The sequence below is a fragment of the Ochotona princeps genome, chromosome 17 (genome assembly GCF_030435755.1).
Source record: "Ochotona princeps isolate mOchPri1 chromosome 17, mOchPri1.hap1, whole genome shotgun sequence".
Taxonomy (NCBI): Eukaryota; Metazoa; Chordata; class Mammalia; order Lagomorpha; family Ochotonidae; genus Ochotona; species Ochotona princeps.
In genome coordinates this window covers 40,558,614-40,585,131 of record NC_080848.1, presented here as the reverse complement: position 1 = coordinate 40,585,131, position 26,518 = coordinate 40,558,614, and the positions used below count along the sequence as shown (strand labels likewise).

Here is a 26,518-nt window from a genome sequence, read left to right as displayed (position 1 = left end):
GTCCTTTCGCTTGCCTTTGCCTCCTTATGCAAAATGGCGCCCAATTCATCTCTAGGGGGCTGACTGGGTTGTGAAATCCACCCTGTTCTCACACTGCCCATCTTGGATCTGCTGCTCTGTCTCTGCTTCTGGTCAAATCAAACAGACCAGCAGGACAGACAGTTCTTTGTCTGGGTTCACCACCCAAGCTCCCAGTGAAAGTCGCTTCCCACCTGGTTGCTGGTGGAGTTCCGGCTGCTGGTGGAGTTCAGATCACTGTTAGTTGAATGATGCTGGAGTATCAGTCACTGCAACACCACACCATTGTTTTTATTGCTTTCCTGTGTGTGACAGTCTCCAGGTATCCCTCTGCTGCTGTTCTGTCCTCTTCTATTTCCTAGAATGTGTCCTCTCTGCTCCATTCTGATTAAATGTTTCTCCGTCCGTTTAAACATGTAATTACCCTATTCTGCCATCTTGATTCTCCATTTTCATTTCTGAACTGTGCCCTTGAGTAGTCTTCAACCCTGCTTTGAATTTCCTTCATTTCCTAGGTACTTCAGGGTGCAGCGCACATTGCGGGCTGAGTCCCAGCAGCAGCAGCAGCAGCAGAAGCAGCGTGTGAGCCTGCTCTTTATGACTGACTTCAGCCTGTGAGAGAGTTCATCCCATAAGGCCACTGTTTTGAGTCCCAGTGGCTCTTTTCCCATATGGCACCCTTCCTAGTGGCTTAGAAAAGAAGTGGAGGATGGTCCAAGTGTTTGGGACCCTGAACCCATGTGAGAGACCTAGAGGAAGCTCCAGGTTTTTTATCAGCCATTTGAGGATTGAACCAGCAGATAGATCTCTCCTCGCTACCTCTCCTTTTCTGTAACTCCAACTTTCAAATAAAAAATGAAATCTTTAAAAAAGATAAGAGGTACTTAAAAAGGTCTACATGTTCATATGAAACTGTTTGGGAGAGAGATTACTTCTGGTTCATCCTCCAAATGGTCACAATGGTTGGGGCTAGGTCAAAATAAAATCAGGAGCCTGGATGGCCTTCTTGCTCTCTCAGGTGTTGCAAGTATCTGCAGACCTGGGCTGTCCTCCACTGTTTTCCCAGGCGCATTAACCAGTATATGGGGTAGAAGTGGAGTAACCTGCATTTGATCCCATGCTCACAAAGATGCTGGCATTGCAGGCAGTGTCTTATCCCACTATGCCACAATATTGCTTCCCAAAGCCCCTCAAAGCCCTGTGAGGAAGGACTGCAGACTTCTCTGCATGGGGGCTATCCATCTTCCTTTCAATCTTCTATCTCTGCTACCCACCTGGCATGGAGCTGGGCTTCCAGACACAACTTTCTGATGTTTGGTGAGTAAGTCAACAGATGGATAGTACACTCTCTGTCACTCTGCCACTCACATCATTAGTTCAGAGGGTATCCCCCAGAATCCTACATGCCCACCCCCTGTGACGACTGAATTCATAGTGGTGCCTTCTGCTTTCATCCTGGCAACCAGTGCTGTGTCTGCTAAAATGTCGTGTGAGTGAGGCCTTAGAGTCGGCTGTGCAGACTGGTCTCTCTCACCAAGCACTGTGCGTGGAGGATTTGCCATGTCTGTTGCTGGTAAGCCCTACTGTATATTACCCTGATCTGATTATTCAGCCATAAAAAGATGTTGTTGCTATTAAAATTGTGACCATGATAAATGAAGGCGTTGTACTTGATCATTTTCTGGGTGATGGTTGCTATGGGAATGGGTGATGGGTGGAGCAGACTGAGGCAGGTGCTCACTCTGGTTTCACTCAAGAATGCAACAGCTCTCAAGGCTAATAGATAATGCACAGGCCAACAGTGGGTGAGGGCCAACAATCCTTACAGTATTAGGGCCCAGGTAGGGCCAAAACCAGTACCTACATCAGAAGGGGTATAAAGCTTTTGTTCTCACGGCCCACTCTGCTCTTTCTCCTTGTCCATGGTTCTTTCTGTTCCCTCTTGCCCCTCAGTAGTGCTAGGGAAGAGGTTAGGAGTGAACTTCCTTTTGTTTAATAAGACTCGTTCAGACTTGGCCGGTGTTTTACTTTCACAGGAGGTTGATAAATGTAGCACTGGGTTTTGGTTGAACTTTTTTCTTTTTTTTTCAAAGAAGTACATGCAGTTAACAGAAGTAGTAGCTGATGGAGTCAGAGAAACTGCCAGACTTCCATCCTGCCAGGGAGGGTCCCAGGGACTGGGGTGCTCTTTTTATTTTTGTAAGATTTATTTATTTCACTTGAAAGAAAGAGAGGTCTTCCATCTACTGACTCACTCCGCAAGTGACTGCAGCAAAGCTGAAGCCAGGAGCCACTTCCAGGTCTCTTCACCCCTCCAATTTGAGGTGAAATTCCTATTTCCTTTGGTCCCTGATCCCTTCCTTCATGTTGCCCAGGTGTTGATGACAGGGTGGGCACGTGGCTGTTTTCTGACTGTGGGTTGGGCTGCTGCGAACACTCCTGTGTGTCACTGTATACCCACCTTCCTGTCTCACATGGCATGCCCAGTGGTCAGTCATGGATAGGTCATGTGTTGTCCAGAGTGACAATCCCTGCTGTCCCTCCTGCCCCTGACTTAGCATGTTAGTCTCTGCTCCCCTTCATGCCACAAGCCCACTTCTTTGCTTCCCCTTCCCTTCACTTGTGCTCCCTGCTGCATCTCCCTGTGCCACCCTGACGCTGCCCATGCCCCAAGGGACCCCACCTGTGGAACCAGGCAGAACATCCATGGACTCTCAATCCTACCTGTACCAGTGGAGTCATCACAGCAGTGTGAGCTGACAGCAGGAAGATCCCATTCAGACTTCCCAGGTCAGGAGCAAAGAGGTTTTATTTATTTATTTTTAAATATTTATTTTATTTTTATTACGAAGTCAGATATACTGAGAGGAGGAGAGACAGAGAGGAAGTGGAGCTGCCGGGATTAGAACCAGCAGCCATATGGGATCAAGGCGAGGACCTTAGCCACTAGGCCACACTGCCAAGCCCGAGCAAAGAGGTTTTAGCCAGGCTGGAAGATTTCATACGCCTTCCTTCTGGGGAAGTTTTCCATATTCAGTAAGTGTATGAGAGGTTCCAGGAAGGGTTATAGATGTTCAGGTTCATAGTTCAGCTAAGTCACCATGGACACTGAGTGTATTTTGTGTTCAATTGCTGGACATTCAACATATGAGGTTAAGCTGCTCAAACTGGACCCCACTGAGTCAGACTTGCAGACTTGAGGAGTGTGCCAGCAGCCAAGTTTGGTTTAATCCAGTCAGCTGCCCCTGCCCATTCTATTGCAGGAATCCCTGGTTCTTCACATCAAGCTCTCTGCCAGGACTAGGTTTTTTTCCCCAAGATGGAGGAAAGGTCAATCTTGGCTTTAGTGACTTATAAATTTTGGAGCCAAAAGTGAAAAGGGTGTCACTGTCTTCTGACAGATTCCGGCGATATTGGAGCCAGGGGACTTTAACTGGGAAATGAAGGAGCTGTAAGGATTGGGGAGCCCATTTCTGTGTGGGTGAAAGTCCTTGGGCCAGGAATGTTTCACTGGGACTTTTTTGCATACAATTAAAATGGTAGGAAAGGAGGAAAGCATGGCCCATGTATGTAGATGAGAACGCACATGGGAGAGATGAGCACAGTGAACACAGGAAAAGCTGGGGGCGGGGGGGCGGGTGAGAGCATCATCCTATCCTACCAGTCTCACATGCCCTGATCTCAAACTTGGATGTTTGAAGGCCTGAAGAACCCTTTGTCACACTGGACATGTTCACTCAGCTCAGGAGGGGACTGTTGGATCACAAAACCGTCTTGTTTCTGCAAGGGGAAAGATCAAGGCAGTTCTTGCCTGCTAGGCCTTGTCGTCAGAGAGGCAAACCTTGGGGAGATATGGTTAAGCCATGCCTTATTTACCTCCACAACGTTTTTTTCAGTTTGACTGATCTTCTGGTAAGTTGGTGAAATTCACAGATACATAAGTCTCTGGGAGCTTTGGGCTTCAGGGTGAGGTCAGTTTGCTTTTCTGCTCCACAGAACTGATCTTCATGACCCATCTCTTTGGGAATCTGTTGTTGTTTCTTGGATGACAGCTGCCACCTGTGTCAAGCCAAACCTTCCTCAAGCAGTTCCTTGCCATGAAGAGGAGCCACAGGCGGACTTAACAGTTTGTAGACATATTTCTCGGGGTAGACAGGATTTCTTCAGGGAAACTACATCATCCTCTTTGGTTGGTACATGGATGAATGTCTGAGGGACAGTTGTTGAGCAAGCTGAAGGTTTGGGTGTGCATCCTATGCAGGTCAGGCTGATTGATTACTGATCGGCTTTCTGGTATCTGCTCACTGAAATGTCACTTTAGTGTGGTCTCGTAGCTCCATCTGCAAATCTCATAGTAAAGGATCCAGGTTTTTTTGTAAGATTTATTTATTTTTATTGCAAAGCAAGATATACAGAGGAGGTAAGACAGAGAGGAAGATCCTCCATCCAATGATTCACTCCCCAAGTGGCCACAATGGCCAGAGCTAAGCCAATCCAAGACCAGAAGCCAGGAGCCTCTTCAAGGTCCCCTACTTACGTGCAGGGTCCCAAGAACTTGGGTCATCCTTGACTGCTTTTCCAGGCCACAGGCAGGGAGCTGGAAGGAAGTGCGGTTTCTGGGATTAGAACCAGTGCTCACAGGGGATCTTGGCACATGTAAGGTGAGGATTAACTGCTAGGCTGCCACACTGTATCCAGGCTCAAGGTTTAATTTATCATTTTCATTTTCAATTTGCTGTTGAAAAATCCCCATTTCCTTCCAAACAGGCATATGGAACCAAAAACTCACACATGGAACTAGAACCAATGTCTGCTTTCCCTGCGCGCCAAAGAACAGAATGCCAGTCTCCATCCTTGGGCCCTTTCTCTGTCTCTCTCTCTCTCTCTCTCTCTCTCTCTCTCTGTCTCTCTCTCTCTCTCTCTCTCGAGATCAATGTTTCTATGTTTCCTACACATTATGAATGTTAGTCTTTTGTCACATGAAGAGTTTATGAATATTTTCTTTCTGTTGGTTTTTCTTCATTCTGTGGGTTCTTTTGCTGTGCAGGAACTTCTAAGTTTGAGAAAAATCATGTTTGCCAATTCTGCGGTGGTTTTTGGTTTTTCTTAGAGTTCATTGCCTCTGGATAACTCTTGAAGTGTTTTCTCCTGTGATTTTACGTAGTTACTTCATACTCTTTGGTCTTCTGCTTAGATATTTGATCCATTTTGAGTGTATTATTGTGCAGGATGGATATTGGTCCTACATTACATCCATATGGCTTTGCAGTTTTCCAAGCACCGTTTAGCAAAGACTCTGTCCTTTCTTCATTTTGTGCTTTAGACAACTTTGTCAAAAGCAGGCTGATTGCAGATACACAGATTCATTTTTTGATTTTTAGTCAGCCGCTTTTATCTTGGTGACTGCCTTTGTTTCAGTATCCTGCTGTTTGGTTGAAGTAGCTCTGTAGAATGTCTTCAAGTCTGGTATTCTGATGTCTCCCACTGCGTTACTTTGTTCAAGACTAATTCACCGATTTAAAGACTTCGGTACTGCTAAGTGAAGTTTAGAATTTTTTGGTACATTGGAGAATATAATTTGTATTTTCTTGACTATATTAAATCTGTAAATTCCTTTGGCGATTGTGGACACAGAATAAGTGTTCACAGGCAGGCACTGAGGTCCAGTGGATAAAGCCATCTCTTCTGTCCGAGCGAGGCTCCAAGGAGAATTATTTTAATTTGTAGAAGTTTGAAATGCAGGGAACAATTCCAAGTTGATTCTATGAACACAGCTTTACCATCCATTCAGCAACATTTGCGTCTAGATCTTTTGTATTTAGGGCTAGCTGAAAACGGCTTTGGCGCTGAAGTGGTTTCTGAATGTGGAGTTGGTGGCATGTGAAACCCAGCTGGGGAGCCTTTCCTTGTGTTGGATGCTCAGCAAGCTGCTAGGGTTCAAATATTTAAGCCTCTAATTCACATTAGAGATCCTTATTTTAAAAAGATAAAACAATTTTGTTTCCTGGAGGAGTTTATAGTCAGGAGATTTGAAACAATAAGGCCGTTTTAATTCCAGAAGGCAGGGGTTAGGTCATCTCCATGTCAGATGTTGACTTGGAGCTCCAGCCCTGTTCCAACCAGTTCCCTGCTAAGGCAACTGCAAGGTGGGAGTGATTCCTCCAGTACCATGGGACCATGTGTGGACCTTGTGGGAACGAGCACTAGTCCTTACCACGTGAGGATCAGCATGAGGGGACTTTGTGGTTATGATGTGGGGACCAGCACGAGGGAACCATTGGGACGACCTTGGGACCAGCACCAGGGGAACATGTGGGGACCAGCACTAGGGAATGACCTGGGAATTTGTGGCAGACAGCATCAGAGAAATATGAAGAAAAGTTGTGGCAATCAGAAATAGTCTCCACTATGTGCACACCTGTCCTATCTTTGCCTTAGGTCTTAGCTGGTGCAGATATTTTGGGGCGAGAGGAAACACAGGAAATTCTTTCTCTCCCTCTCTGCAACAGAATAAATGAAATCTAAAAGGCAGAAGCTAAATTTTGTCTGGCATATGTAACTTAGTGGACATTTGGGCTAAAATATGAGAAAATAGACAGAGGCTGCCAAACCTCTGGAAGATTATTAGCCTTTTGAGCAATGGCACCAGCCCCACAGTTGATAGGTTGCTAATTCCTGTCTGTACTCACACACACACACACATAAGAGACTGATGTTTATGGGATAGGCAGATTGACAGGGGGGAGAGAGCGGGAAAGCAAGGAAGGGAAAGCAGGATCTGCATTGTGCTAGTTCACTGCCCAAATGGCTGTCACAGCCAAGGCTGGGTGGATCTGAAGCCTAGAGTCAGGAGATTCTTCTGGGTCTCCCAGGTGGATGCAGCCTCTTGAATCTTTGGGCCATCCACCACTGCTTTCCAAGCCCATAAGCAGAGAGCTGGATGCAAACAGGTGCAGCTGTGACACGAACCACACCCATAATACATGCCGGCACTGCAAGGCTGAGGCTTTGCTAGTTAAGCCATAACTCCAGCCAGGGGTCAGGATCAGGGTCAGGGTCATGGTCAAGGTCAGGGTCAGGGTTAGGGGTTACAGTGAGGGTTAGGGTTAGGGTTAGCCCTTCTATTTCCTCTTCAATGGCTCTGCAGGGCAAGACTATTTAACCACTGATGGAAGAAGGTAAGGCTTAAAAATACCTTGTCAAACTTTCACGTCTCCAAACACTCTTCAGACACACACACACACACACACACTCAAAAAGAGAAACTGCCTCCCTAGCAGAGCAGAGGGACACAAAGAGGAAAAGGAAAGGCACATTGCAGAGCAAAGTTTCCAAAATGAAATGGCTAATTTTGGTGACAGGTGAGAAATATGGCAGGATCTGCTCAAATTGCTAGCGACCCAAGGAGGATGCCTTCTTTTGCTCAGACAGAATCCGATCAAGCTAGACTGGATTTGTGATGCTCAGATGAACAGGCTGTATGCTAATCCCATTGTAGGGCCCTATATAAGGCCTCCACCCTTCCCTCTCTGCCTTGCTGGTGCTCTGCTGGGAACCTGTCATCTCCAGGGCGGTTTGTCAAGCATCACCCACCAGCATTTGTTCCTCTGGAGAAGCACACTACTTTGCACCAGATAGAAAGTCCTTCAGAACATGCAGGTGGAGCAGTGGCTGTCGATGCAGAAGACACAGCCCCAGAGCCACAGAGCACTGACATCTCAGAAGATGGGCAAGCAGCATAAGGTTGCAGCTGGGCCCAGAGTTCCTCCAGCAGAGGAGGAGAACCCCAGGGTGAAGTGCAAGAACTGTGGCGCCTTCGGTCACATGGCCAGCAGCAGGAGGTGCCCCATCAAGCGCTGGGATGGGACCCTAACCCTGTATCCCTTGAACTCCAATGAAGAGAACGTGGGGCCACAGAAGATCCAGCAGTCCAAGGATTCCGGGCCCTTTACCAAGACAGTACAAGACAAGGAGGGACACAGGCGACAAGAGCATTGCATAACTCCCCTCCACATATGTCTCACCAAAGTCTAAGCAAGACAGCAACATCACCGTGAGAATGCGACTGACTCCCCTGAAAAGCTTCTGAGGAGACCCAGTAGGCCTAGGCCTGTGCACACAACCAAGAAGACAACCGGCATGAATCCTCTACCCCAATCTCAGGCACAAGAGAGTTCTGCAGTCCCTGTGCCGCCTCTTCCCCAAGACGCCTCCAGGATGCAAGACCGACCTCACAGCATCCAATCTCATGCACCAGTCAGGTGTGCTGAGTGGCGGACACAGGCCAAGCCACAGTTCCCGCACACAGAGTGTGTCCACACTCCACTCTCGGCAGTATCGTTCCAGGCGAGAGATCTGCTCAATGGCCCAGAGCTTCTTGGCAGATGGGCGCCAAGAGGACAAGGTTCGCTGCTGCTGTCCCTGCACGACAGAATGCCAGCGACCCTCCAAACACAACAGCCGGTGATAGCGCCACTGGCACTGGCTCTATATCATTGTCTATCCTGGTACAGAGGTGTGCCAGACAGTGTTGATAAATTCCACCCACTCACTCTCAGAATACAGATCATTCGAATTTACATTCGTGATTTCCACCACCTATTTATCATTATTGATTGATTTTCTCCTCATTTCTCTCTCTGAGCTTTGGCTCAGCATCTTGTCAAAATGCCATGTACACACCTCCGGATGGGACTCTGATGCCCATTGGTTTAGTTGTTGATGTTGAGGTTCTGTGCACATGAAGTCAGAAACGCTCAGTTTTCACACACACACACACACACACACACACACACACAGGTTTGAGGCAAAAGCTGTTGAAAACCCTGTTTGTATCCTAAACAGAGTTGTGTGGCACTGAGAACCAGTATTCTATACTTTCTGGAATGCTCTGTTCACCAACGTTCTGAGTTCTCTAGGCCTGCATTTTGGGGACAACGTCCTGAACTGACTGGTGAAGTGGTGGAAGATTCTCTCTCTCTCTCTCTCTCTCTCTCTCTCTCTCTCTCTCTCTCTCTCCCCCTCCCCCTTTCTCCCTCTCTCCCTCTCTCCCTCTCTCCCTCCTTCCCTCCTTCTCTCTTTCTCTCTCTCCCTCCCACCCTAACCCTTTCTTTTCCAAGGAAGGCAGTCAGCCAGCTGCCCGGTTGCACTTAGTCTCTCAGCTGAGGTCGACCAGTTGTACTGAGTGTCTCAGCTGAGGTTGACCAGTTGCATTGAGTCTCTCGGCGGCGGGTGGCTAGCTGCCCGGTAGCAATTGATGCACGTTATTTGCCGCCAGGTGTCGCTCTTTACCTATTTCTTTTCTGTATCCTCTCAGTCTTCCTCAAACTTACCTTCCCTCCCCCTCCCCCTCCCCCTCCCCCCACCCCCACTCTCTTGGCCCCCTCGCTATCTCTGCACCGCTTCTCCTCCCACCCCCTTTAGATGTTCAATGTTAACTGACTTTCTTCTTTTCTTCCCCACCACCCCAACTCCCACCCCTGCACAGATTTTCCCCATTTGACTACAGTGCTAGAATCCTTCCTAAGGAATCTGAATTCCATCTGTCTCTGCACTTGTCCAACCTTGTTTCTCTCTTTTAAAAAGTCTTTCTTTCTTTCTTTCTTTCTTTCTTTCTTTCTTTCTTTCTTTCTTTCTTTCTTTCTTTCCTTTTCTTTCTGTATTCTTGGGGAGTCTTTCTAAAAATTGTTTAACCTTAAATTTCAGTTTTTCATTGACTTATGCATTTATTTTTCCCATTGCTTCAGAAAGAAAGGAACACTCGTTGCACCAGGGGAAGCTGGGCTCAACGTTGAGTAATGACCTGCTTCTGCTGGCCCCACTTGTGACAGTACAGTGCTGCCCACAGCCTTTTCCCGCCCGGTCTGCTTGCGAGTTAGTCCAACACTAAACCACCAAGATGCTCAGGTGTGCCGTGTCGCGTCCCAGACTTGAAAAGAGATCCAGGAAAAAGGTGGGGGGTTGCTGGGGTTAGGGTTAGGGGTTAGGGTTAGAATAACGGTTAGGGTTAGGGTTTGTGTAATGGCTCTGGGATAAGGAGTGTATGTTGATCCTGTGTCGGTCCTTGCCTTACATGTTGATAAAGGGCTGACTCATCATGTAAACCACAACCGCTTCTTAATGTGTTTAAAAGCGTAGTTGAGGATTCTAAACATATGCGCGTTGTTTGAAAAACACCCATCAAACAGGACAGATGCTGGAACATGTAAATATTTTTCTTCCACTTTTATGATCTGGCAGAGCCGGGCTACTGATGATAGTTTGGGTGACGTCAGCCTGAGACCCCCTGCAGTGCTTCTCAGAAATCCACTTGGACTCCCTTGATAGGGGTGCCTGGCCTGCTGAAGGCTGGGGTCCCAGGGCACCGCCCCTTGCCCCCCGCCTGCCAAGCTGCTGAAACAGAAGCTGAGCTGGGGAAACGCTGCGTCGTCAGGGCCCCATGCCCGCTGCGCCCCATCAGCAGTCTTCCCTGGTGGCTCACCTTTCCACAGGAAACGGAATGTTAAATCTGAAGATTGTCCTTGCGCTTGGACCTGTGCCCTCTGCTGATCTGACACAAGAATAGGTTTTTTGTACTGTGGCTGCCCTTCTGTTGAATAGGCCCCTTGTGTTTTAGGGAGCAGACGCGGAGTGCCCTATGGCTCACCCATCACCCCTGGCCCCGGGTGCCCTGAGGATAAGCCTGCTTAGATTTCACCCTAGGGGAGGAACATTTCAGAGGAGCATAAAGCCGCCTGAAAGTCAAGAAGGTGGAGAGTGCACGGAGCTCCTTGTGTGGCTGGCTTGTCTTCTGTCGTCTGTCAGGCACAGCGGCTGAAGCTGCCGGATCAGGTGTGGTAGGAAGACTGAAGGCTGAGGCACCTCCCGTCCTGGAGGTGGGATGCAGGCTGCCGCCCACTCGCCGCACCTGTCATCATCACCTCCACACCCGGCCTCAAAGGGAAGCAAAAGCTCATTCTCTACTCTCTCAAGGCCGCTGTGTGGTCCTGTGGATGAAAGCAGCGACACAGAGACTTGCAGCAGAGGCACACAGCTGTTGTGGGTGTTCCTATGATTACACGCGTGGGAACGTCCCCCAAGAGAAGTGAAGACTCGGTGGTGAGATTTGATCGTTCATGTACCATTTGAACAATAAATGACCGCTTATGAAGAAATGACCAATTGGGCTCATGGGAGTGACAGATTGCTGGGGAAGCCCCTAAGTTGGGAGAGATGTTTCTGCAAGGAAAGAGAAGTGCTGTTTCCACTACGGTCTGTGTAGGCGAACCTTATTAGAACTTGCCTCAGTGTGACCCCTCGTCACTAACAGTGTGCCCTCGTGTCCTCTTCCTGGTCAAGAGGGGCGTATTTCCAGAGGAAAACATGTGTCCTACTTTCCAGCAAATGAGAGCAGAGAGCTTCCCCACACCTGTTGCTCTTCCCTTGACGATGGCTCAGAAGAGCCCTGGGATGTGGTGTATTTGGGTAGGATAATCTGATCCCCTTTGGCAGGTCTGGCTGGGCAGAAGTTGGCACAGAAGGACAATTCTAAACCATTTCTCTGGGCTCTGTGCCCCCTCCAGTGGAACCTGCTGTCCCCACCAGGCCTGAGTTTCTGAGTCCTAATGTGAGGGTAGACTCCAGTTTTTTTTTTTAAGGATTTATTTCATAAAAATATTTATTTCTTTTTATTGGAAAGTCAGATTTACAGAAAGAAGGAGAGACAGAAAGATCTTCCATCTACTGGTTCACTCCCCAAGTGGCTGCAATGGCCAGAGCTGTGCTGATCCAAAGCCAGGATCCTAGGGCTTCTTCCAGGTCTCCCACGTGGGTACAGGGCCCCAAAGCTTTGGATCACCCCCTACTGCCCTCCCAAGCTACAAGCTGGGATCTGGATGGGAAGTAGAACAGCTGCGATACAAGCCAGTGCCCATAAGGGATCCCAACAAATGCAAGGCAAGGACTTAAGCCACTAGGCTACCACACTAGCCCGGAAAGGCAGATTTTTTTTTTTAAGATTTATTTATTTTTATTACAAAGTCAGATATACAGAGAGGAGAGGCAGAGAGGAAGATCTTCCATCCGATGATTCACTCCCCAAGTGAGTGCAACGGACAGTGCTGCGCCAATCCCAAGCCTGGAACCTGGAACCTCCTCTGGGTCTCCCACACAGGTGCAGGGTCCCAAAGCTTTGGGCCGTCCTTGACTGCTTTCCCAGACCATCAGCAGGGAGCTGTATGGGAATTAAAGTAGCTGGGACACAAACCGGTGCCCGTTTGGGATGCGAACACCACATACAGAGGGTTAGCTTGATGTACCACTGCAACAGCCCCAAATATTTATTTGAAAGTACTGGTTAACTTCCCGTAGGTTCACAGTGTCCAAAGGTGAGCCCGTCTGAAGCTAGAAGCTTCAGCATCTCCCACGTGGGTGCAGAGGACCAAGAACATGGGCCATCTTGTGCTGCTTTCCCAGGCGCATTAGCAGGGAGCTGGATCAGAAGTGGAGCAGCCGGGACTTGAACAGGTGATCATACTGGATACCAGCTCTACAGGCAGTGGATTTACCTACACCACCACACCAGCTGCTGAGTATCTTCTGAACCAGAGGCAACTTGAGGAGCATGCCCAATACACTCATCCCCCACAGAACAGCTCTGCAGGAAGTCAGGCTGGGAGGGAAAGCCACGCCCATCTGTCATTCCAGAGTGAGAAATAATAAGTGATTTCTAAAGAATGCTATGAAATCTGGATGAATCAGGAAAAGTAACATGATGAATGATCATGGGGTCTGTAGAAACTAACAGGAGAGACCATGGGGTAAACATTTCAGGGCATTGAGGAGGCAAGGATTGTATGGCAAGACCCCAGAAGCCAGGTATACAGAGGAGGACACCAGCAGACCCTGCAACCAGCAGAGACAAGCTGCAGGGGGGAAAAGATGTTGGCCCACTGCTCGGCTGACAGATGACGAGGGTGGATTCTCTCCAGGCTGCGTGCAGCACTCAAGCAGTCACGCACATTAGTGACCAACTTTAAAACGGACAAACCAGAACTTTCCCCATGGGAGACATGCACCGGGTGCTGATGGGTAAGTGCAAAAATGATCAATATCACATCAGGGCCATGTCCATCGGAACTGCCCTGTGGGATCTCCTCCCTCTGAGTTCAGGAGGATCATCAGTGTTGGTGAGAATGTGGGAGAATCCTTCCTTGTGGCCTGGGAAAGCAGTGGAGGATGGCCCAAAGCCTTTGGAATGTGGGGGAATCCAATCAGGACAGCCATGGTACAAAACAGCACCTCCACTCCTACCACCCCCGCCAAAAAAGAATGGTCCAGCCATTGCACTACTGGGTATAGACTCCAGGAGCTTGAAATCAGTCAGTGGAGCCTGGAATGGTAGCTTAGTGGCTAAAGTCCTCACCTTGCACATGCTGGGATCCCATATGGGCACTGGTTCATGTCCCAGATGCTCCACTTCCCATCCAGCTCCCTGCCTGTGGCCTGGGAAAGCAGTCGAGGATGGCCCAAAGCCTTGGGACCCTGCACCCACATGGGCAACCCAGAAGAGGCTCTTGGCTCCTGGCTATGGATCAGCATAGGTTGGCCATTGCAGCCATTTGGGGAGTGAACCAGCAGATGGAAGATTTTTTTTCTGTCTCTCTGTAAAATCTTCCTTTTCAATAAAAAAATTTTTTAAAAACCTTTAAAAATAAAAATAGAAAAATAAATCAGCCAGTGGAAGAAACCTTGCGCTTGTCTGTTCGTCACAGCAGCACCCACCTTAGGAGCTGGAACCCTGCCACTGGCAAAGGGGAGAACACAGTATGCACACACAGGATGGGATATCGCTCCCCACACAAATGATGAAATCTTGTTGTTAGCAGTAGTGTGGGTGGAACTGGAGCTGAACCCCTGGGGGTTAAATGGGGAGGGAAGTGGAAGGAAGGTGGGGGAAAGATGGGGGGAGGTGGGGGAAGGTGGGGAAGGCGGGGGAGGTGGGGGGAGGTGGGGAAGGCGGGGGAGGTGGGGGGAGGTGGGGAAGGCGGGGGAGGTGGGGGGAGGTGGGGAAGGCGGGGGAGGTGGGGAGGTGGGGTTGGGGGAAGGTGGGGGAGGTGGGGGAAGGTGGGGGAGGGGAGGGGAGGGGGTGGGGGAGGGGAGGAGGAAGGAGAAGTGGGGGAAACTGGGCTAACAGGTCCTAAGTTACTGCTGGGATTCTACTGCGTAACAGAGTGACTAGAGGGATGTAGCGTGTATTTCTGTATAAAAGGAAGAAATGAAAGATTCTGAATATCTTCACTACAAATATTAAATTTCCGATGAGATTTAGCTACCTTGATTGGATATTACCAAAGGAGTTATGTATGGAAAGATCACACAGTAGCTCACAAAATATCTACGAATTTTACACACTTGTTTTAGATTTGTTTACTTTTATTGAAAAGGCAGATTTACAGAGTAGGAAAGACTAAGAGAGAAAGAAGTTTCATCTTCTGATTCACTCCCTAAGTGACCACAGCAGCCAGAGCTGAATCGATCCAAAGCCAGGAGCCAGGAGCTTCTTCCAGGTCTCCCATGTGGGTGCAGGGTCCAAAGGCTTTGGGCTGTCCTACACTGCTTTCCCAGGCCACAGGCAGGGAGCTGGATGGGAAGTGGAGCAGCCAGGACACGAACCAATGCCCATATGGGATCCCAGCATGTGCAAGGCAAGGATTTATCCACTGAGCTATCACACTGGGCCCTACATAGTTGTTTTTAAAAAAATTTTTTTTATATTTTAATTTTTTTATTCATTGATTACATTGTATTATGTGATACAGTTTTGTTGGAACTGGGAATCACCCCACCCCTCCCCCCGCCCTCTCCCCATGTGGAATATTCCACCTTGTTGCATATCCACTGATCAAGTACAGTTGAGATTCCCTCTTTGCAAGCATAAACTAAACATAGAGTCCAACATCTTATAGTCCAATCTAGTTCCTCAGCTTCCTGGGGAGACCCTGTCCGGTCCGAGGGCAGAACCATCAGATTATCAACCCGATCAATTAAAGGCTCCAACATACCCTCAGCAACAGTTAACTTCGTTGTGTAACTAATAGTTATAGTATTGAGTAACCAATATGTCAAAAACAATTGCAATTTCTTAAGCATCTTCTGTGATCACCTCATTGTCAATTCAGTTTTAGTTTATGCACAACATATAACATAATATACATAAAATAACATGTTTTACATAACATCAACATGCACCCCTATGCTCATAGCAGCACAATCAATAATTGCAAAAACATGAAAGCAACCGAAATGCCCATCAGCAGAAGACTGGATAAGAAAGCTATGATTCAGGGCTCGGTAGTGTGGCCTAGTGGCTAAGGTCCTCGCCTTGATCCCATATGGCCGCTGGTTCTAATCCCGGCAGCTCCACTTCCTCTCTATCTCTCCTCCTCTCAGTATATCTGACTTTGTAATAAAAATTAAAAAAAAAAATCTAAAAAAAAAAAAAAAAAGAAAAGAAAGCTATGGTTCATCTACTCCATGGAATACTATTCAGCTATTAAAAAAAACAAAATGCAGTTCTTTGTGGCCAAATGGGCCAAACTGGAAACCATAATGCTAAGGGAAATGAGCCAATCCCAAAAGGTCAGATACCACATGTTTGCGTTAATTTAAGAGGATATGATGTTATGTAAAAAATGTTTTGATACCAAATCCTAAGCCAGGTTCTAAGCGCGAGGAAATCACTGTCCACTAGAGGGCAGTAACGTGACTAGTTTATGGTACTGGGGGACCCAGGAGTGGAACAAGGAAATCTAACTGCTTTTCCAATTTGTGTTAACAACGGCAGAAACAGACACCGGATGCCATCTTCATCCCCCAGGATTTTCATAAATGACACAAAACTGCTCTGGAAGTTACTGTTGTTTTGCTGTTTATATCTGCATGCTGTTTTTAAAAGTTGCTGGAGTGAGGCAGGCTTGCTGGTCGCTGTGTTGCCTGGTTGCCATGTGGACGAATCACGGCCACAAACAAAATCGGGGAGATCACATTTCCTCTGCCTCAGCCCTTGGAAATGTTCCGTCCCTTGAGAGGCCTCCTCTGCATTTGTGCCGGGAGCTGCAGCGTGCAGGGGTTGGGGCAGTTTAAACCGGGAGCGACCAAAGCAGTGACTGTTTGGAACTCAGAGTACCAGAGAGGGTTCTTTATACAGATGATTTCATCTTGCAGCAGCCCTGTGTGCCTGGCCCTGTGACGGTCACCTCCATTTCACAGGTGGGGAAGCTAAGGCCCCGGGGCAGGTGAGGGAGTAGTTAGTTGAGGACTTCCCCCCCCCCCCCCGGGGAACATGGGCTCATCAGTGAGACACCCAAGATTCAAAGCAGGCAGTCTGCAAACCAAGGCGGAGGTGGCAAAGCTGGAACTGGAATCTAGGCTCAAGAGCGGCTTTCATGTTGAGAAAGACGTATGGGCTGGAGTGGACGCAAAGTGACCGTGTGCCAGGATGCTCACGCCAGGGAGCAAGAATGTTCCACGCTGAGCAGACGCCACGTCTATGTCAGTTACAGTGTCCCAGAGCCAGGGGTCCCCCCCCACCTTGGCCCCCACAGAGTCCACAGACCACTGAGCGCCACCAAGCCTCCCAGGCGGGACCTGCAGGGCACAGCATTAGATGGTCTGCCATTCACGAGGTCCCCAAAGGCCTCGGTCAAGTTCATTCCAAAAGGATAAGAAGAACTGTGACTACTACTACTGGAGCACTAAGTCATGCTAAGGTACTTAACACTTGGGTGCTAAGACACAAAGTGAAGTGTGTTTGTGGTGGCTCATGGAGCCTCATGACAACTCCGCGTGCTGGGCACCACAGCCACCTGGGGGACTCCGTGGGCTGCCCGCTGCCCCCCGGGGCTTTGTGTGAGTCCCCGTGAGAACACGTGCCTTGCGCACACAAGGCTTCTGCAGGCCGCGCCCCTTCATCCTGGCACAGAGCTGGTAAGGCTAGCGAGGGGAGGGGCCTGCACCTTTCAGTGTGTCTGAGTACCCTTGACTTGCCAGTCTGTACACACATATCAGCTGTGCCTACAGGCAATAATGAGCCGCGTTTCGAGGGTTGTACATTGTGTTGCTATAAAACAAATGTTAGACACAAGCAAGGGCATTTAGAAAGGCGTGTGGCCCAGGAGCTAGGACGCTGGTGGAGATCCCTGTACCCCCTAGCAGCATGTTCAAGCCTCACTGGCTCCCAGCTGCCTGCTTGAGACAGCCAAGACATCTCAAGTAATGACTTCCTGCCACTCATGTGGGAGACAGGGATTGCATTCTTGCTTGTAGTATCCGTATTTATTTATTTGAAAGGCAGATTTCACAGAGAGGGGAAAAAAAAAAAAACTCCGCGCACTGGTTCACTCCCTAAGTGGCTACCATGGCCGGAACTGGGCTGATCAGGAGCCAATAACTTCCTCCAGGTTTCCCATGTGTGCAGGGTCCCACACACTTAGTCCATCTTCTGCTTTCCCAGATGCGTTAGCAGGGACCTGGGTGGGAAATGGAGTGGTCGGGACTTAAACCAGCGTCCATTTGGGATGTCAGCACTACAAGTGGCAGCTTTACCTGCTGTGCCATAGCACAGGTCCTGGATTGCATTCTTGACTCCCAGGCTCAGCCACTGTAAGCATTTAGGGAGAACACTAAGAGGAGGAGAATTTGTTTTCTCCTTTCCTCTCAAATGGAGAGGAAGAAAATGTCTGATCCACGCAGGCAAAGGGCAATCTTAGCAAAGACTCCACCCAGTCCTGCTCCCACCAGGCACCTTCCCTGGCCCATCCCTGGCCCGACAGAGCTCTCATGCACAGGGCATCCGCTGTGCACCATCCAAGGACGCTGCTCACCGTGGAGACCAGAAGCCCGGTTTCTGCTACGGAAATGGCGACTGCCCTCACTGTGGGTGACACTGGGGGGGCAGGGCTACAGCAAGAGATTCCATCTGTGATTTTTGTTTTCCCCAATAAAAACACACCTGTCGTGAAACACACAGCCTCCGAGAGACACTTGATACGGCAACTGCGAGCGTTGTGGGCTGAAAATACAGCTCTTCACCCTTTGGCGCTCCTCGGGATAAAGTAATAGGATCGTCAGCCCTGGGGGACGCGCAAGGTGTCAGCGGACCTTGAGCTGGTCTTGCCGCTCGTGGGGGACAGGGACAGGGAGGATGTGGAGAATCTGGCCCTATTCCAGTGGGCCTGGGCCAGTAGGAGGGAGGGACATCCTGCCAGGGACGCACCATTATCATGAGCTGCCCGGGACAGCCGACCCCCTGATTTGCCATAAGTTACACACCAAACCCCACTCTGCCTAGGTCAGCACCCCTTCCTAAAGCAAAGTCAGTGGTCTGGCAGATCTGCCCAAGTGTGGCACAATGGTCACCATGGGCAGGAGAAGCTGGGGGGTGGAGTCCCCAGGGTTGGCTAAGCAGAATAGAGAACAAACCCCTCTTTGTCCCCAGGCTGCTCCACGAGGCCCCTAGATGGTTGAGGACGGCTCCTTTGCACATTGCCTGATTAGCTCCCGTGCCTGAGGGGTTGGTCCAGCCAGCTCCTCCACTCTGGGACAAGGCCCTCCATATACAAGGGCTGGACTGGGGGTAGCCTGTGGAAGCCCTGCCCTCCTGAACATTTGTGGCTCCCCATGCCTGCAGGGAAGCCACAGCCTGCTCCCTGTTGTGGGCCTTGCTTTTTGACAAACAAAAGCAGAGATTCGCAGCAGCATTTCTGGCCGAGGGGTAGAGGGATGTCCTCACTACTTCCTCTTTCTTTCTTTCTCTCTTTCTTTCTCTCTTTCTTTCTTTCTCTCTTTCTTTCTTTCTTTCTTTCTGTCTTTCTTTCTTAATATTTATTTATTCTTATTGCAAAGTCAGGAATACAGAGAGGAGGAGAGACAGAGAGGAAGATCTTTCATCCGATGATTCACTCCCCAAGTGACCACAATGGCCAGTGCTGTGCTGAAGCCAGGAGCCAGGAACTTCCTCCAGGTCTCTCACATGGGATCCCATATGGGCACCAGTTCTAATCCCGGCAGCCCCACTTCCCAACCAGCTCCCTACTTGTGGCCTGGGAAAGCAGTTGAGGACGGCCCAAAGCCTTGGGACCCTGCACCCACTACCTCCTCTTTCTGGCCACACCTGGGTTTTCTGTCACTTCCAGCCCTATGATGATGAAGGAAGGGAATGTGGCTGGTGCCTTCCTGTGTGATGCCAACATTAGCCTTGGTCCAAGGCAGGGTCACAGTGCTTTGGGGCTAAGATCTCAAACTTGTAATCGATGGAGACCTCTCAGGACACTTATCCAGGGACGGTGGGAGTGCTTGCAGAGAGGAAGGTAATGGGGCCAGGTATGCATTCTTTGAAAAGAGCCATCTGTCCCAATCTGGAGGAAGGACGGAGTTGGGCAGGAGTGACAACAGCCTGGAAGCCGCATTGCAGGGAGCAGGGGGTGGAGCCAGGGAAGGTCCCACCCCATAGACAGTGAGAGCTGGCAGCCAAGGGCACGGATGTCTTCCTAATATCTCAAGAGTTCTTAAAAGTCTGAGAAAACAAACATTTTAAAAATCAGTCTGGCATGTGGGGCAGCAAGTCAAGCCACTTCTTGCAGTGCCCACATTCCATACCAGAACTCCAGGTTGGATCCTGGCTCCTTGGCTTCTCATCCAGCTTCCTGCACCTGGGCAAGCAGCAGACCAGGGTCCAAGTGCCTGGGTTCCTGCCAGCCCTCAGGAGACCTGGGTGAAATCCTTGGACCTTGGCCTGGCCCAGCTCTGGTTGTTGTAGGCATTCCGGGGAGCGAACCACTAGATGAAAGAGATCTCTCTTGCTCTCTTAAATACATATTTTAAACCAAAGGGAAAAAGAGAACGCGAAGAATTTTATAGGAAAAAAAATATATACAAATGTTTGGCAAACCTGTAAATATGCTCATCTTCACCCATTAGAGAAATACACATTGAAACTACCCTGAAACTGTCCATCATTTATCAGCCGGACAACAATCCAGAAATCTAACAACTCGCACCAGCGGGGAGGAGACGGGAGCCGTGCCCTGTCCGTGGTGGGCGAGCATAGCGGTACAACCCCTGTGAGGAAGTTAGCAGCACTTGACAGCTGGGGTTCCACTTCAGCTGGGCACTCTCGGCCCGACCACGCCCCACGGTTGTCACGGAGAAATGTTAGCCACGTCCTCGCCGTCCTCTCCCGGGAGACCCTGGACGGAGGAGAAGGAACCCTCTGACCCGTGCTTTGTCCCACGCACACTAGCGCGGCTATCCGAGGGCCACGTGCGGAGGGCAAAGTGCGGGATAGAGTCAGCTCCAGCCTCCCTCAGATCCGGCACCAAAACCTGCCCAGCCTGCCCTCCTGGTTTGGGCGGCGTTGGATTTGCCTGCAGTCCTCACTCCCTGTGCGTACAGTGGCAGGACCCTTTTCTGCACCAATGGCTGTGTGGATCTCTCGCATGCCATTTGCCGGCCACGCAAGGTTACCAACATAAAAACTAGCGTGTGACGGATTTATGGAATTCCGAGTTCCACCTGCAGTTGCCTTGGCAGGGCCAGACCTGCCGACTTCATGGAGTGTGCACCACCTGCAGGCCAGGGGCTCTCCACCCATGCCTTGCCAGCTGTGGATTACTTGTGATGCCTCAGACACCATAAATGGCAGAGATAAAGACAAGGAGAGGCTGCATTCAGTACAAGCACAATTTTTTTTTTTTCACTGAAAGTTCTCCATCTGCAGTCGGCTGAGTCCGTGCACATAAGCAGGGAGCTGGATTAGAAGTGGAACAGCTGGAACTCAAACTTGCACCTCTATGGGATACAGACAGCGCCACAGAACAGAGGACTAGCCACCGTACCAGCTCCATTGGCTTTTGAACTAGGAAAGGAACTTGCATTTTGGAGATGGTACTGTGGCACAGCACGTGTTGACATCCATAGCAGAGTGCTAGTCCAAGTCCCAGCTGCTCCACTTCCCATCCAGCTGCCTGCTAATGTGCCTGGGAAAGCAGCAGAGGAAGGCCCAAGGCCTTGGGCCCCTGCACCCACCTGGGTAGAGTTCCTGGCTTCTAGCTTCAGGTTGACCAAGCCTCAGTTGTTGGGAAGTGAAATAATGGAAAATTCTCTCTCTCTCTCTCTCTCTCTCTCACACACACACACACACTGCCTTTCAAGTAAATAAGTCTTAAAAACTGGAGAGATTTTTTTTTAAAATCTGGCTTTTACCCCTACCCACATGGCAGCATGAAGGTGGATCAACTTCCAACTTCAGGGACGTGGGTGGACTCAGATGTAACTTCGACATCTTTTGGTACCATTGGCTACAACACTTGCCCCACTGCTCGTGTTCACCTGCTGGGACCTGCTCCCTCCAGCTGCCTGAAGACCACAGACAAGGCAGGCTTCCAGGTCCCACTCTTCCCCAACGCCTTTCCTTGGCTGGTGCTTTCTAGGGAAGAGGCAAGCCTTGAGGTTTTAAATGTGCTGTCACAGAGGACTTACAGGGTGATTTGGTGTCCCTGCAAATCCAGACACTGAAGAGATAAAGATCAAGGTTTTCAAAGCAAGCCCAAGTTGGATTTGAAAAGCTAGAGAGGGGTGGGGAGTTGGAGCAGCAAGAAAGCCAGCACTTAGGATTCCAGCATCCTAAATCAGTGTCCAGTCTCCAGCCCAGTGTCATGCTCACGTGCACCCTACAAGAGGCAGCAGGCGATGGCTCAGGGGATTGGGTCCTGCCACCCCTGGGGAAGACCCAGATGGAGTACCTGCCTGGCCCAGCCTTCACTGTTGCTGGTGTCTGGGAAGTGAACCAGTGGCTGGGAGACACTCCCCACACCCACCTTTCAAGTATTTTTCTTATAAGTAAGACAAATAACATGGCTCAGGAGTGTTCACACCAGACGCGCATGTATCCTTTAGCAGCGGGGTAATCACACAGCTGCAAGAACAGTCAAGAGAGGGGGGAGTGAGGATCAGTGAGGAGGCAAGTCACGGGGTGAGCTGGTCGCCTGCTGGCAGCAGAGGCTGCAAGCAGCACTGGTTTCGCTGGCTTGCTAAGCCGGCCCACTCAAGGCACCCGTTCCTGTGCTGAGTCAGCATTTTACCTCTTCTCTCCAATCGCTTGGCGCCCTGTAGACCTGCTCACAAAGGCAGAAAATCAAATCTTCTCCAGGCGGGGCTCCTCTAGTTACAGCTCCCTGCCCCCTGCCCGCCCTGACCCTGGTTTCATCAGTTCACACCTTTGAAAAAGCCATTGCCCTTCACACACTGTTCCCTAAACACCTGGCGCGGACACCAGCTTGGGCTGGGTCATATGCACCAAGTGCCCTGAGCCCTGTGCTTGCCTTAAAAAGAAAAATAAAGGGGGGGAGCAGGGGGCCCGACGCGGCGGCCTAGCGGCTAAAGGTCTTGAAGGCGCCGGGATCCCATATGGGCGCCGGTTCTAATCCCTGCAGCTCCACTTCCCATCCAGCTCCCTGCTTGTGGCCTGGGAAAGCAGTGGAGGACGGCCCAAAGCCTTGGGATCCTGCACCCGCATGGGAGACCTGGAAGAGGCTCCTGGCTTGGGATCAGTGCAGCACGGGCCGATGCGGTCACTTGGGGAGTGAATCATTGGATGGAAGATCTTCCTCTCTGTCTCTCCTCCTCTCTCCGTATATCTGACTTTGCAATAAGAAAGAAAGAAAGAGAGAGAGAGAGAGAGAGAGAGAGAGAAAGGAAGCCATCAGCTATCAGAGACCTGAAGTCCATCTTGCTCTGGCTAACGACTCACTCCAGGGAAACAGACAAATCCATTCAGTCAGACTTCATACACTTCAACAAAATACAGGTGAAGGAATTTGCTGGAAAACAAAAAATGGTCAGCCCAGCCCCAAGGAACAGGGCTCCCAGAAGGGAGAAGACGTGACACCTCCTGCCTCACACAGACGACCAGGCAACCGGGACATTTCACCCACAGGCAACTTGCATATAATCTGAAATGGCTTGGGACTGCAGGACCCTCTCGCTGGCTCAAGTCCCAGCCATCCAGCTTCCCTGCCGGTGCACCTGGGAAGGCAGCAAGTGATGACCCAAATACCTGGGTCCCTGCTACCCATGTGGGGGAGCCACGTGGTGCTCCTTTTTGGCTCCCAGGCCCAGAACTGGCTGTGGTGGTCATTTGGGGAGTGAACCAGCAGATGGAAAATCTCTCAGGAGCCCTCCCTCTGCCTCTCTGCAACTACATAAATACATCTTTTTAAAAACTGCTAGTCCGTGTTCTCCTGACTACGGGCCCTGAGGGACCCTATGCTAGAGCTTAAGAGCAGTTGGTCTTTGTGCTGGTGGGATCTGCTGTGTTTAATGGGCAGAGGAGTGGGGCAGAGAGCACAGCCCGGGAGCATGCCACCCCACATGTGTGAGTCCTCAGTGACATACAGGCATGCTTTTTATAGAGCCCTGGGGTTCCCAAATGGGCTTGAGATTTGAAACCCTAAGCTTCAGCTATGTGCCTCTGCTAAGAATAGAGTTCAACTTCCCAAGCCTACGAGGGACAAGAGCGAGCTGGAAAAGAGGATAGTTCCCAGGGTGAGAGACCCCAAAGGACAGGCAAGACTTCAGTCCTGAACCCACAAAGATACCTCAATGGCTGCTCCCCTAGCCCTCATGACATCCCCAGCACACAGCACAGGGGTCACACAGGCACCAGAGCTGAGAGTTCACTGCAAGGCTTGAAGACAACTAGCTCCTTAAAGGGCACTTTGAGAAGCCCCTGGCTAAGCGCTGGCCTTGTGGTGTGGTGGGTCAAGCAGCAGCCTGTGATGTTGGCATCCCATATCAGAGTGCTACTTCAAGTCCCGGCTGCTCCACTTCTGACCCAGCAACCCCAACTAACATACCTTGGGAATGCAGGGGAAGATGGCTCAAGAGCTTCAGTTCCTGCGCCCACGTGGGAAACTCCGCCAGAGTTCCAGGCTCCTGCTGTCCGGCTGTTGCTGCCCTTTGGGGAGTAAAGCACTGGACAAAAGACCTCTGCCTTTCAAATAAAATTATTCCTTTTAAAAAAAAGTGCCTGGGGCCCGGCAGCGTGGCCTAGCAGCTAAAGTCCTCGCCTTGAATGCCCTGGGATCCCATATGGGCGCCGGTTCTAATCCCGGCAGCTCCACTTCCCATCCAGCTCCCTGCTTGTGGCCTGGGAAAGCAGTTGAGGACGGCCCAATGCATTGGGACCCTGCACCCGCGTGGGAGACCCGGAGGAGGTTCCAGGTTCCCGGCTTCGGATTGGTGCGCACCGGCCGTTGCGGCTCACTTGGGGAGTGAATCATCGGACGGAAGATCTTCCTCTCTGTCTCTCCTCTCTGTATATCTGACTTTGTAATCAAATAAATAAATCTTTAAAAAAAAAGTGCCTGGCTAAAATCCAACCCAATCACAAAAGGATGCTTGAATAAGCTAATGGTTCCACATTGTAGAGATTTTTTCTATTAAAATCCTACACCCAACAGCCATGACATTAGACCAACTGCTCACAGTGAGTTTCCTCCAAGTTCAGGAACCAACCACTCAAGCATGGGACCACCCCAAAGCCTGCCTTTTAGTACCCTTATTTATTCAGGGGAGCAGATGTGCCAAGGGGACCTCACTGTGCACGCTCCCTCAATGCCATGGAGCCAGGAGACAGACAGGCAGATGCTGAGATGGGGATTGTCCCCACTTCCCAAGGGCCCAGGGAGGATTTCCTTTGGGGACACACCCTCAAGCCCCAGAATCACATTTTCCCGATGGGAAATAAAGGATCCCACACCCGCTCTAACACATCTCTTTATGTACAAACAGGTCAACGGTACAGATGGAATTGGCTTTCATAAATACTTGCAGCAAAATTTCCTAAAAAATGATGCAAACCAAACCACCCCTCAAGAGCGGCATGCGTGTCAGGGCTCCTGGGAAGCCTTGGAGGGCTCAGGGCAAGGACATGGGCAGGATTAAGCCACCACTTGCTCAGCCAAGCTGCCGAGGCAGCCGTCCCTGGCCCAGAGATGGGGAGGAAAGGGCTCGTGGGAAGAAGTAGAAGAACCTGCCTTCTCAATGGAAGCCAGGCAAACCAAGGGCTCAAAAACCACCACTGGGGGAGCTGTAGCTTAGCTTTCCAGAAATCTTCAAGGACAGGCATTTTCTCAAGGAAGTGTTACATAGCACCATTTCTCTGCTCTGGTTTCGGAGCCCAACATCGCAGCCCAGCTCCTCGGGCTTCATCAGGAAGGCAGCTGGGCATGAAGGCAGTCACTGTGTGTCCTCCCCAAGGGGCTACTGCCCCTGGGGAGGGGGTCATCCTGACTCAGGGAGAGGACACAGGTGGTCCCAGACCTCATCCCGGCCTGGGGCTGATCTTGTGGAATCAAGGGCTTACTCGAAGCGACGCAGGTGGTTGTAGAGGGACTGCACATAGGTGAAGACACACATGGGATCTGGCTTGCGGCCCATCACCATCATGTCCTCCACTTCGATGAGGCGCTCGCAATTGGCCAGGTTCCTGAAACAGCAAAGTCCATCAGGGCAGTGATCCCGGCGATCTGCAATTGTCACTCACCCCCAAACTGGATCCAGCCAGAAGCCCAAGGTTTTCATGTGTAGGCCCCCGTCTCCCAAGGGTTAACTCCACAGCTTAGCTTGTTTCTAAAGGGTAACAGGATGGGCAATCTTGGCCTGATACACTTAGCCCCTGGCTTGACTGCAAGTTACTCTTCCCTGCTTCCTCTTTGTTAAGATGCCCCCAGGGGAGCTTAGCAGTTGCTTGAGCATTGGGATAATACTGGGAGGGACTAGCAAGCCTATAAAAGATGCAGGCTGACCCCAAATAAACTTGGCATTCTGTTTACAAGAGCGACCCACTGCGTGTTGTCTTGTGTTGTCTTGTGTGTTGTCTTTTTGTAACCCTAGTCCCTCCGCTCGGCTTGGGGTACGCGGCGATGCGGGCGTTGCCGACATTCAAGTGCTCCCCAACAGGGTTTTTAAATAACCGGAAGTTATGGTTCCAAGGGTTAAGCTGCCTCCTGCAATGCCAGCATCCCATATGGGCACTGGTTTTAGTTCTGGCCACTTCACTCACAATCCAGCTCCCTACTAATGCATCTGGTTAGGCAGGTCATAATGGCCCAAGCTGCCTACGTAGGAGATCCAAACGAAATAGCCGGCTTCAGTCTGGCCCAGCCATGATTACCATGACTATTTAGGAAATGAACTAGTGGATGGAAAATGTCTGTCCCTCTCTCACTCTGCCTGTCAAATAAACAAATAGATATTTTAAGACTTCCCTCATTCATGGATGACCTACACAACTCATATGTTTTCAGTAGACCAGCTTATTTTAATTTTCGTGAAATTTTAAGTTTAAATGTTTATCAGTAGTCTCTGGGAAACCAGAAAGGACTATGAGCATAAATATAAAACTAACAAAACGAAAAGTAAGAGGCTGGCGCTGTTAGTTCAGTGGGTTAAGCTGCCACTT

The 26,518-nt window shown here is 50.1% G+C and overlaps 1 protein-coding gene across 2 annotated transcripts in view; it reads right to left on the bottom strand.

Annotated features, from left to right (window-relative positions):
• Positions 1-24,816: 24,816 nt before the first annotated feature.
• Positions 24,817-26,518, bottom strand: part of SMTNL2 (smoothelin like 2) — a 44,498-nt gene continuing 42,796 nt past the window's right edge. For both annotated transcript variants that reach the window (XM_058675924.1, XM_004593985.2), the window contains one exon: positions 24,817-25,543. In XM_058675924.1, coding sequence (XP_058531907.1) covers positions 25,417-25,543 — 127 coding nt within the window. In that variant the 3' untranslated portion in view covers positions 24,817-25,416. The remainder of the gene's footprint in view (positions 25,544-26,518) is intronic.